A 13,169-nucleotide genomic window follows, 5' to 3' on the forward strand; every position below is an offset into this window, starting at 1 on the left:
CATTACCTTGGAAATTAACCAATTAAGTGACTCAACACAGAAGCACGGCTGTGCTCACCATCATAAATAACTCAATCACAAGCTATGACTACAACCTCATAAGTATTTCAGAATACTCTTGAATGGGCAGCTTTGGAATACAGTTATACACATTCTATCAACCTCAAGACCCACACTAGCAAAAGAGCTTTGGTATACAGTTCTTCCACTAGAAGTTTACAGAAGTGACTGTAAACTGTCACTTGCCGAGTTTGGTTTTTTAATAACTCTGTTAAAACAAAAACTCTGTTTTGGTATTAAAAGAACAATTCTCTTTTAGTAACTCCAGAAAGATCTTATGGAACTACTAACTCAAGTCATTGTACAAGTACACAGGATCTCAGCATTCTACTTAGGAATGTACAAAGACAGACTACAAATGTTACATGTGTAAGTATTAAACTGCTTTTGAACAAACAAAAAGCATGCCTCAAACAATGCCTTCCTCTCGAAGCCAGAGCTTAAAATGCCCAAGCATAACAGTGAAAAAACCTGTTGTCTAAAAGGTTTGATGGGTTAGTCCAGTCAGCTTCAAATTTAAGGTCCACAAGAGAACAGAAAAATTTTCCATATTGAACAGTGTACATTCATTAAGAACAAATACCACTCAAACTAAAATTGCTTCAGGACCACTGATCAAACTAAAATTGCTTCAGGAAGTCCCAAAGGATTTTATACTAAGTGCCAATGTTGCCCTGATTTAAATTAGTCACTTACTGAAAGACAAGAGTATCTAAGAGAACTCATAGCTTGTATTTTTGACAACATCTCCATCTTTGCAGCTTAGTAGTTCTAAGACAAGCTGATTTTTTTCAGAAGGTTTTTACTACACGTATAAATAAAATTGTTATTGGCTATCAACCAACTGCACATAACCTGCGAGCTGTTAATTCTTTATCAGATAAAGAAACATTATTGCACATAATAATTTAACACGAACAAAGTCCATTATTTGCCTTTTGAAAGGAACAGTCATCATCTAGTCTGGCATTTTAAACATCAGTCAATCTACTACAGAGCCTCACTATATACAATCACTTGCTGTAACTGAACATAGATTCTTGGATTTAGCTGCCTAGCTTACCACATTCAGAGCCTCAAAACACATCAGAGCTACGAATAAATTACAACGAAAATACTTCCCTGAAGACGACTATCCTAAGGTGTAAACTATATTTAGAATACATCTAAAGAAATACAACTTCTGTCTTTTGAAAATAACCAGAGGAGATGATCAAATCCATATTATCAACATCACAAGTTATCTACCAGGCTTTAAGTTTACTTATCTACCAGGCTTTAAGTTTTTAGAATTAAAGGCAGTTTAAACCTTTCAGACACAGCTCTCTTATGCACTGTTTTCCAGACTATGCTTAGTCTAAAGTTGAATGCAAAACTGATTATGGCAGTTGTCCTTTCCTGATCAAAAAGATGTTCCCACCTTCCAAAACTTTTCCTTACTACTCTAGCACTTGAGATCACACTCTCCCCCACTTGTTTTTTTTTTTTTTAAAGTTAAAAGTACTTCTGCTCACTACTTAAACCTTTAAATCAGACTACTTTTTTAAAAAGAATCCAACATGTTTCCAAACAATTCTCCCCATGCTGCTTCTCTGTATCATTTCTGAACTAATAATACTCAAGGCACAAATGTAAGGTAAAAATTGCAGTCCAACAACTTTTTTTTTTTAAAGTTAAGGAGGCTGTGTCAAAATGACAGTTTCATAGAATTTATTATAAATGCAAAAATTTGTTAGAAAACAGGTAAATATTTCAAGTCCTCCTGAAGTCCATTTCCTTTATTTTCTCCACTTGACAGAATTTCCTCAAATATGCTAACTCTCATTCCTTGCTAAATACTTGACATTTAAAGGACTTGCACTCTGTCCAATTAGCAGAACACAGAATGACACAGGGAACTGATGCAGGGCAAGGCAGAAATCAAGAAGAGCTGAACCAACAGAAGTCCAAGCTTTGAAGCAACTCATTTCTCTGGAGCACTTAACAATCATTTTGAGTTACATTCGGAATGGCTCTGCATCAGTTCAGACTACAAACCCTCCACTTGTTTTTGGTGTGCGTAGTACTTGTTAAATATGACAATATAGCTAAAATACATTCCTGCTAAGAAGTTATTTTGATATGTTAAAGTAGTAACTCAATTATGCTACAACACTGCATTGTCACTAGCAAATAGTGCTTCCTACATCACTCAGTTAATCCAGTCACTCTGATCAGAAGTTATTTGACAGCTTTTCTATTAATCTTCTTAACATTCACTTATGAAAGCAATAAAATATCCTGCAGTTCCATACATTTTTCACCTATTTGCTAACTGAGAGAGGAGCCACCGAGAAGCTGGGAATACTAACCAGTAACCACTGAGTGCACACCTGACTGCTGTCAGTGAAGGTAACTGCTCCTGGCTCTCTCCCAGAGCCTATTAACAGCTCATGTACTCTACTCAGACACAGGAAGATAACAGGTATTTATCTTAACTAGTGTCATCTAGGAAGTCTGGGATGTAAACCAAGTACTGAGAAACAGGCCTAGAGTTAGCATTTGAAGTGACCATTAGCTCTCTCCAATCTCAGCAGAAACTACAAATATGCAAGCCATTTCCATTTAGATCCCATTTAAACAAGAGGGAAAAACCACACACAACACCAGCACGTTCAGAGATAACTTGTATCCATTCAGAGGTAACTTGTATCATGGCCTGAAGGCCTTATATATATTTAAAGATTAAGGTTTGTTACATCAACTATCTAGATTACTGGGACACTGACACAAACAAAAAAATGTCTAAGTCCACCTCATTTGCTTAAGTAAGAGTGTAATAAAAAAAGATATCTAGACAAAGAACATGAGTGATTTTCACAGCTGTTTCACACAAATGAAAAATTAAATGATGAAATACCTAGAGTGTCACTCCTAGCATTAAAATAAGTTTGAGAATTTTTGATACTAAAGTGGCAAAGCTAACAGTTGTCCACGCCAACCGGGTTCCAGCGGCAGCATGTACACTTCCATGTCACTGTTGCATTCTACACTGAATTAGTGTTAAGAAAAGTTATGAACGGTTAGCTATTGTACACTCTCAGAAGATTCCTGATCTCCTCGGATCTACAGATTACTTCTTATTTATACCTAATGCTACTGATTTGGATATGAATTACTTTCTAATAAAAGCATGTCCAATCAGTCCTTTCAGTATCCATTACAACATGTTAAAAAGCCAGTAGGTGTCTCATATATTCAAATAAACCAAAACCAACAAGAAAAACAGAAGTGGAATCTATCTCATATGCGATAGTGCTGCAGTCCTATATTAGGACTTCTCATCAAATAGTCGTAAGAAAGCAAATTAAGTATTTTACCTCTACAGATTATACACACCTTGCTTGGGTGCCTGGAAAGTTTCCGGATCCATGTTGGGATAATTTGGTCAGTCATACCTTTTTTTCATAAAAAACGCTCAAGCTCAGGCAGTCAGCAGCCAGAGCTGTGGTTTATGTAATTGAGACCTTGTTACAGTCTCAAGATGGTGGCTTCATGCTGGTTCTGACCTGCAAAGTCCCAAACATCTTGGCACCCAAATTTAAAATTACTTTCATGGAACTCTGCTGAACAGTCCTGTAGACTGCCAATATCGCATTTTTCAACATGAACCCAGAAAAGTACCATCAGGACAGCAATGCTATAGCATAAAGCTAAACCACTGGTCTCAGCACCTGGAACAAATACATCTAAGAAGGCCAGATGACTCTTATCCATCTACAAAGGGACCACCCTCTTCATGAAGCACAGTTAAACTTGGATCTAGTGATCAGAATATTGAAGTCCAGGCCTGAAACAAGTCAAGAAAGGGTACAAGTTATCTCAGCCAGCTTTCTCTTCAGTAAACCCTTTCCTTCCTTAAATACTGTTGCTATAACTGATAGCTCCAACAAACGGGTTAAGAAGTTGCATCACTGTAAGTGGGTGACAGTGCTTCAGTACTCTTCTGATGAGATTAGGGAAGTTTAAAGAATCATTAACAACAAGGCTTTCAAAACCTCTGAGGACAGCGTCTCTCCAATGTTGCTACTTCACAGTATTATCCTAGCAACATTTGTAACAGCAAGACAAACTGTTCCAAGAACTCAGTTCATGCCCGGTTTGCTTCTGCAAAAACCCTGTGCCAACATAAGAACAATATTATAAAAAAGGCAAACTTTCAATATCAGCCCTGAACTTCAGTCAATTCTACCAAAACTGAACTATACCTGGATCACTAGAATAATTGAGAAGATTGAAGAGACCAGGAGGCCACTACATATAGCTGTCAGACCTGAGAACAGCCTTAACTAGCGATAAAAGATTTTTAATTAGAGGCAACAGTTTGAAAGCCTGCTTCAAACATCAGTTTTTCTGACATGAAAAATGCTGCAGAAAAGCAATAAATGTACAAGGGCAAGTCTTCCATTCTTTGTCAAGCTAACTTTCCTTTCACTGTTTCTGCTTAAGGGAAGAAGTTGCATTCAACCTTTTGGATAAGTAAAGAGAGTTATAAAATCAGTGACTAAAAGAAACTGGTTAGGAATTAAATTTAGTCCTCCATGAAAGTTCTAGATGATTATATGGTTTTTATTCACACATACACAGACACTTGGTAAGCATTCAGAATCCAAAGGGATGATTTAAGGCTCTTTGTATTCATAGGTATTTGATCATTTATACTGCTAAGTATTTGCAAAAATGCATTTAAAACAGTTGCCAGTGTAAAAAATAAAACTCACAGCTGTGTTAAATAGAAGCAGTTACAAAAGCTTGGATAATTAAATAAGTTGTCCCTTCATGAAAACCCGATACAGCTTTTTCTTTTTGCCAAAAATTGTCACAAAAAAAGGGAGCACGAATCACAAGTATCCCTTTTAATGGTATTTTATAAGCAAGACATTAACAATATCACAATTTACTTAGCTGATATAACACTCTGCAAGGTCAGTGGTTGCATTTTGACCTGTAAAGATAGAAGTAAAAACCTAAAGCTCACATTAAGAAAACGCTTGTGGAATACCAGGATAAACTAACCACGTGGCTTAAAAACATTTTTCCTGACACACAAAAATTCAGAGTTGTAACCAGGCCTGAATTTGACCCAACATATAGTGGCATCATGCCTTTCAGGGTTTTTGTTTTCATGCTCAAGAAGGTTACGACAGCATTTCTAATGAACAAAACAGACGCCTTACCTTCAACCCGTGATTCCAAGTACTTATCCAACTCGGCATCTTTTTTCACCGCCTCATCTGAGACCTTAGGAGCATTTGAAAAACAAACTAGTACGATACTCATGTTATCACGACTCCCCTATATGACAAAGCAAAAAGAAGAGTTAGGATCTTTAGTCTTATTTTTCATTTTTCTGTTCTAGTCACATTATTACTTGTTCCAAATACAGTACTAAAGAGATACCTGGGGAAAAAAGAAACCTTGCAATAAAACTGTATTTTGACAAACAACAAATTCTAAAGTTTCCCAACTAAACTACTCACTAGAATTAATTTTACTGATTTTTATTGTATGTTTAGTCTTAAAGTTTAACATATTTAATGGACTTATTTACATGTCAACCATTTAAAAATAATATCAAGAAAACAGGTCAGAAATTCGACAGTCATTTAATGTTACCTTAAGCCAAGTTAAAAAACAACTCATGCTGCAAAATGAAATGCAGAATACTTATCCGAGACTACTAGAATAGCTAGCTCCAGCTACTAATTTATTTCAGTTTGAGAGCATTCATGTAAGACATGACGTTCATTACAAATCTGTTTATCAGAATGCACCTCCATCATACATAGCAAATTGAAGAAAACAAATACAAAATATGAATTAATTTAGTACGGCCAAGCTGACTGTATAGACTATCATGTGCTAAGCAACATCAGCCAACAGCTTTTTTAGCTACTAACTTTAATGCCAGTTCTTCACTAGTAAGCTCTGATACCACTTTCCTGCTCATATTTAATTTTCAAAATTATAATCCACAGCCAAATTGAAAAACACAGTGTCTAAGTCTCTTACAAGGAGATCCAGTAGAACCATAATTTTAACTCCTGGTTTGAAACCAAGATCTTAATTTTTTTTTTTTTTGTAGAAATTTAAGTGCCATTAGTCACTGCATATCATTTCTGTGTAAACCCAACCTATTGGATAGTTCCTATTATCTATCACAACTCCTCCTTCTCCTGAAGAAATTAAGTAGGAATCTGACATTAGAATAAATTCCCTCGGAAGTACTCAGGAGTTACTCCACATTCCCTTTCATACCAAGTATATGGGGACACCTATTTTCTGCAGCAGTTAATCTTACATGGTACAATACACATCCTGAAGACAGAGGACAACATTCTAATATCATTACAAACTGCAGAGATCCAGGATCTGACTTTATAAAATAAACACGAGGTCAGGGCTCAGTTTTACTGAAAGTGACCATCCTTTCACAAGTGGTTGGTCAAGTGCTTGGTCAGAAAAGCCACGGCATTTAAACCAATCATACAATGTATGGTTTATGCTGGAATACACCCTATTTCTGAAAAAATTACTTACCCTTTAGCATTAGAATTCTGAATTTTAATATTTTCCTCAAAATTGCATGTTTGGTGTGTGGCTTAGCAAAAGAACTCTATTTGCACTAGTAGGAGTTGCACTTTTCAGGGAATGCTGGAAGTAGTATACCTATGATACATTTGTAGACCGACCCGTAGTTGCTCCGAACAAACTCTACATTTGAGGAGTACAAGCAAGCTCAGATGCAAAAGTAGTGCTTTTCCATCTAAGTTACAGCAATGAGCTGAGGACACCACTTCAGATGACAGACAAACCATACCTTGAAGAGGAGATGGTGCAAACACTGGTTTTATGCAAAGGATACAAACTCTGCCCAACTTGAAAGAACAAAAAAAAAAACCACCTTGCACAAAATTTATTCATTTTAAAAATGTCATATTCGGAAACAAAGTTTAGAGCTGGAACTATATGCAAGCATTATTTGAGAAAATAATAAACCTTCATTTTTGCAATTGCTATTACCTCTCCAGGCAAAAGGATAAGGCTGTATATTCTTCAGCAAGAATATATAGTCAAATGGGTACAGAAGTTTGAGGGAAGGAAGAGGGAGAAGGCGAAGAGTAGGCCAGGAACTGCTGTTAACACTGTACCCATCTAAACAGAAGATCATTTTAGAACAGCTGCTTGGAGAAAACAGTTACATACCTTATGTAAACAAGTGTCCACTACCCAATTGCACACTTTTTCCAGGTCATCTGATACTTCAAGTCTAGACTTAACAAATTCACAGAGCTCTTCGTTGCTCATTACATCCCAGATTCCATCACAAGCCAAGATGATAAACTCATCTTCTTCTGCCCTTAAAATTTCACAAACCTCAGGCTCTGGAGAAACAAGTTGTTCTGTAGGGCCTTTACCATCAACACATTTGTAGTCATAGTCCCCCAGAGCTCGAGAAACTGCCAATGAACCATTGACACGCTGAATCATTACACTGCCTCCTGCATTCTGGATTCTCTCTTTCTCCCTTGGGTTGCAAGGTTTGTGATCCTGTGTTGAAAAACAGACTTGTCCATTCCTATAGAGAACAGCACGTGAATCACCACAATTGATAAAGTATACATGCTCAGGTGAAATCATAACTCCCACTGCTGTTGAGCCACTTCTGTCCATCCCATTTCTGAGGTCTGAGAAATTGCGCATATACTCATCAATTTTCAAAAAACCAGTTCTGATTCCACTCTTGACGTTTTCCACTGAAGGTTCAAGAGCAGATCCAGGTTTTTCTGTCGCCCTAAAGTCTTCATTGTTAGTGATGTGTTCTAATAAGTGCGTGGAGCAATAATTTGCAACACGAGATCCCGCGTGACCATCATAGACAGCGAAAAAGGACCAGTCCTCTAAGCCATGGGGAATACCTACAACAGCTGTGTGAGCATCTTCCATTTCCACTCTCCATCCCTGCATACTGCTGAGGCCGTAACGCAAGCCATTCCCTGCACCATGAGCATTATGTTTTTCAGTTTTTGGTTTATCCAAAAATGCACCCATGTTTATGCAATATTGAATCTGGAAAACAGAGAAGAAGAGTCTTATTTATAAAACCACCACTGCATATAAGCTTTGTTCTCCCTTTCCCGCGTTTCTTCTTTATAAAACAAGTGATAAAGCATGCACGTGTGCAGAAGTCAACAACTATAATGGGGGGGAAAAATAATTAATAAATGACATGAATGAAGTGTGAACTTACAGACCCCTGTTTGCATTTTTGGTGAGGTGTTGTGTCTTTTAAGGAGCTACTTCATCATAATTAAAGGCTCTCCATATGAAGGCAGAGTAATTCACGTACCTTTGCAGCCCTGCCAATTTTGTCATTCTCTGCAGAAACTAATTCATGCTGGAAAAATAACTACCACATGACTCCTAGTCTCTTTCCAGTTTTATTGTGGCATGAAGAAAAGTTAATACGTCATAAATAAGAACTGACTGGTCTCACTAGCTTTGCATGTACTGTGCTACTTCTGTATTCTTGTAAAGCATGGCAAAAGTGACAATAGGGGAATGTAGACCATCTGCCAAAGGAAACAAGAAGGCAAATCCCACTTCAATCCAAGAAAAATTCTCACAGGATTCTCTTAATAAGTTATATTTAGTCCTTTGTAAAACAACATCTCCATTTTTACCATCCCTAAAAAACACTCGTGTTTACATGTGATTTTAAGTTCAAAGATGCATTGATCTTGATTTCAAAATTTATCCAGTTACAAGAGATACGAGCTATCTAAGGGAATAAAGTAATCCACAGAAAGTTAGTTGTTCTTCAATATGTGGAGACCTACTTCAAAATATACAAGAAAGAACCATCTCCAGAGAGCAAGCTGCAGGTAAAATGTGAGTAATCTGTGCTGAAGCTTTAGAGGACTTGTGACTTCCTTTCCTGCACTACACTACCTTGCACTTCACGAAGTCAGCAGAGAATACATTCTTTAATCCACGGATCCCATAGTACTTTTCTGAGAACTTCAGAAACTCAGATACTGCAAGCTCTGATCATGCTAAAAATGACTGCGCCATGAAACCCTTAGTGACTGGATATGAAAATTATAGCAACCTTCACCCAAAAAGAATTTGAGATAATTCTGCCACGAGCAATCAGTCACTATGTCTCTGACACATTAGTACCCACCAACCAAGCCTGCAGAGCGATGATAGTCTAGTTCTGGTTTAAGAGTTTGTTACCAGGTCAGAAAAAGAGCTTAAGAAATCCTTACTTCTGCCATTCCCCACATCTAAACACATTTTCAGCTTACTGAATACACAGCTTACTCTGACAGGAGAGATAAAAAGAACAGTACAACGCAATGAGGAAAAGATTACAGTTAAATTCTGCACCCCACCTCCCTTTTTAGGGTAAACTTTAGGACTTCCCTACAGATAATCCAAACTTCTGCTGCAGTGACCTCCATGAAGTGCCAAGGATCTCCAATGTTCCACAGACCCCAACAGTTCGCTCACCAGTTACGCCTCTTTTGAAATTTATCTCCCGCTCTGTCTTACTTAGACAAACTTCCCCAAATATTGCAGCAACTCCTTATCTGGTTTACTTTTTAGTCTAGTTTTACTGTCTGTCTTAACTCAGGTTTAATGGCCTTTGATTCAGGTGCTACTAACATTATGCAAAAGGAGCAATGTGGTTCTCTAAGAGACTGAACATCATATAACTTGATGTACTTTTTCTTTAAAAAAAAAAAAGCTAGAGAGAAAGCACCTGGCTAAGTCACATCAACTGAGAAATGCCAGAATTTAAACAGCTCTTATGTTTGAGTACTGTGCTATGTTCTGATTACAAGTCTTTAAATTATCTGTTCTGACATGGAATAAAACACTAATAAGACTCCAGATTTAGAAAGATTTGCTAGAGAAGACGATTTCTTAATTCAGCTAGAAATTGAGGTTTTGCATGGACAGTATAAATGCTAACACTATGCAATTACCCCCTCTAGTTCGGCTATGAGATACTACCGCACTTTTTGATAATTTCTCATTTATTAGGGAACTCTACACTTGCGGAACAATTAGTTGTCTCTATGTACCAATCTTCTGCTATCAAGAAGTCTGATGTTATAAACACAAGTCTTGTACTTAGTAAATTGTCTTTAGTAGCCATTAAAAAAAAAAAGAGGAATTGTGTGACAAAAAGTGTCCTGAGCCTCTTATGCTCTCCAAAATGGTCATTCCATGTATAAGGTACACCTCCTCAGCTGCAGAATCTATAGTAAAACCGAATGATTAGGAGAACATGCTCAAAGGTTGTTGCCAATTTGATTTTACTCCATATAACAAAAATAGTCCTCAAACTGGATTTTATAAAGCAAAACCAGAAGTACCAATTTCACAGATTAATGGCACATCTAGTACAAAAAAGCAAGTTACAGAATGACTTCAAAGCCCCATCTAACGTTCTCAAAATACTTTCCGTACTTTTAACAACTTGAAAAGTCATTAAGCCCTTTCAAACACAAACCATCCTAAACTTCACCCACCTTCCCAATCAATTCAATTTTATGATATTATTTAATGAATTTCAGGCACAAGAAACCACAAGTATTATCTTTATTCTTTATCTCTATAGTCACCATCCACTGGCCTCTAATTATATTACCTGGGATAGCAAAGATGAAGACAAAATGACTACATAAGGTTATGTCATGCATTGTAAGCTTCACACTGTATGTAATTTGCAAGTGAAAGTAGTAAGTTACATTCTGCTCAGTTATTTGCATCATGACTTTTCCTTCTTTATTGGAAAAGAATATTTGCAACACTGCAAATCAGTGGAAGCAACACATAGCAACAGAAATGAGGTATTCATTACTTAGTGAGATACACAGCCAAAATGCTTTTCACAACCCTTTCTCTTGAAAGATCTGATTTTGCTTTGAAAAAACAAACAAAAAAGAATCAGTGTCAAATGGTGTCATAAAAGCAAAGCAAGGCAGTGCTACACACCACCACAAACAAGTGCTCTTAGTGCTTTCAGCAGCTGATGTTCTCAGTTAAGAGCTGAACAAGTTCTACATAGTTTAATAGTTCAAGTAACATCAGTAAAGGAGATTCATGAAAGGATTTTAATAGCTGATGAGCACTCATTCACAAGTTACACACAATATAAAGCTATTTTAAAAGCATACAAAAACATTCTTACCAGTAAAATGTAATACACAACTGAAATGCTGCCAAAATGACAGAAGTCCTCCAACACTTCAGACCTGGTATGAGATTCCTTTGAGTTAAGTATGTCCTTATGTTCTTAAAAATCAAAAGTGTGGAAGAAATCATACAACTGAGTAAGGAAAAAGATCAAAACCTATCTAATTGCAAAAGCCTGTGAGCTCAGTACTGTGTTGTGTTTTATATATATAAAATAAAAAATACTGTTGAAAAAAACCACCAAAAGCACGTTCCACTTCTTAGCTTCACCTATTTCATAAGTAACTTCACTTCTTACAGCACAGAAGGAGTGAGAAACTGAAAAGAAAGATATTATTCAAGATTATATTCTTGATATTCTACATATCCTATTTAATAACAGTAAGTTTAGGAGTCAACTTATGGCTGGTCCTATAAAAGACACCAAACACGTGGAAGAAGAAATCTTTCTATCACTATGTATATTATGTAGACTATGTAAGGCAGCAATTGGTTTGAAGACGAGCTGAAAAAGTCAAGCCATTTCAGTGAGCATGGAAGAAAGAAACAGTGATTTCACTGACTCGTTGAAACTCAGGTTTTCAATGAAAATTATCAGTGACAGTGAGGCACAAAGGCTACTTAAAATGGATGAACACCTGTAATGTTAAAAACTTCATTTTTAACAGTAGCAACTTTTAGCATTTTAAAAATACTAGGAAGTTACAGAAAGTAACAAGCAGGTGACATGGCATACAGGCGAGTACAGTGTATTCCAATCAGGTGTTACGCACAAATGTAATTTGAACTTCACATCTGCAGTGCTAACACACACAACTATCTCTAGCAGTAAACTCAGCTGTGTATTTACCTATGTACAAATTATTTACATAAATCAGAGATATTTTAATGAGATTTGTGGTATCATACCAAACTTTTTTTTTAAAGCTGCTTTGCTAAAAAAATAAAGAAAAACCACCAAAAAAAACAAACAACACACAACACAACAAACAAAACACTACCTGTTTTCTCCAAAATGAAAACAGTTCCACTGGAAAAACAGCACCCTGGTACTCACATCTAGTTTTGTCCCTCTTAACATCTCAGGCTAGATCAGTCAACAGACTTGAGCACCTAAAAATGGGACTCAGCCAAATTGACCTGCAAAAATCCTACAGAAGGCAAAACCTACCATAGGTCTAACCTGGTGTTTCCATCTCTTATTTTAAGCACACTAGGGTAGATAGAAGTTAATCTTGACACAAGCACCTAGATGATGTTTAAGTCAGGTCAGAATTCACAAATTACAGAATCATAGAACGATTCATGTTGGAAGAGACCTCTAGAACTTATCTAATCCAAACCCCTACTCGAAGTTCAATCAATATGATATCCAACACCAAAGATGGCTCAGGCTGTTCAGATCCTTGTCAAGTTTTGAACATCTCCAAGGATGGAAATTCCATAGCCTCTGAGCAACCAGTTCATGCCTGACCACATTCATAATGAAAACAGAACGCCCATTAGTGCAACTTGTGTCCTTTGCCTCTTAGTCTTTCATTACACATCTCTACCTTCTCTATACCCTCCCATTACATAGTTAGAAGACAGCAACTGGATCCACCCCTTGGCCTGAGAAAACAATTTAATTTCTTTCTGGTGAAAATATTTACCCCACATAAGATTATTAGCTGAAACTTTCAAAATCTGCAAGACTATGTCTACTGTAATTCCCAAAACTTCCTTGGAAATACAGAAGGCCTTAGTTCTCATCCATGCTCCACAGACTATTCTAAAATGGTATATATTCTTCAGATCAAGAATGGAAACCTAGGATTCCCTTCTTCCAGTAGTCTTCCCATCCCTGGGAAAAATAAAAG

The 13,169-nt window shown here is 36.7% G+C and overlaps 1 protein-coding gene across 11 annotated transcripts in view; it reads right to left on the reverse strand.

Annotated features, from left to right (window-relative positions):
- The window catches only part of PPM1B (protein phosphatase, Mg2+/Mn2+ dependent 1B), a 63,634-nt gene that overhangs the window by 17,049 nt on the left and 33,416 nt on the right, over positions 1 to 13,169 (reverse strand). For 8 of the 11 annotated variants that reach the window (XM_076334447.1, XM_076334442.1, XM_076334440.1 and 5 more), the window contains 3 exons: positions 11,306 to 11,409; positions 7,306 to 8,169; positions 5,277 to 5,394 (listed from right to left, as the gene is read on the reverse strand). In XM_076334447.1, coding sequence (XP_076190562.1) covers positions 5,277 to 5,394; positions 7,306 to 8,169; positions 11,306 to 11,409 — 1,086 coding nt within the window. The remainder of the gene's footprint in view (positions 1 to 5,276; positions 5,395 to 7,305; positions 8,170 to 11,305; positions 11,410 to 13,169) is intronic. The other 3 variants (XM_076334443.1, XM_076334446.1, XM_076334445.1) reach the window with 2 other exon arrangements.

This window comes from Aptenodytes patagonicus, chromosome 3 (genome assembly GCF_965638725.1).
Source record: "Aptenodytes patagonicus chromosome 3, bAptPat1.pri.cur, whole genome shotgun sequence".
NCBI classification, from domain to species: Eukaryota; Metazoa; Chordata; class Aves; order Sphenisciformes; family Spheniscidae; genus Aptenodytes; species Aptenodytes patagonicus.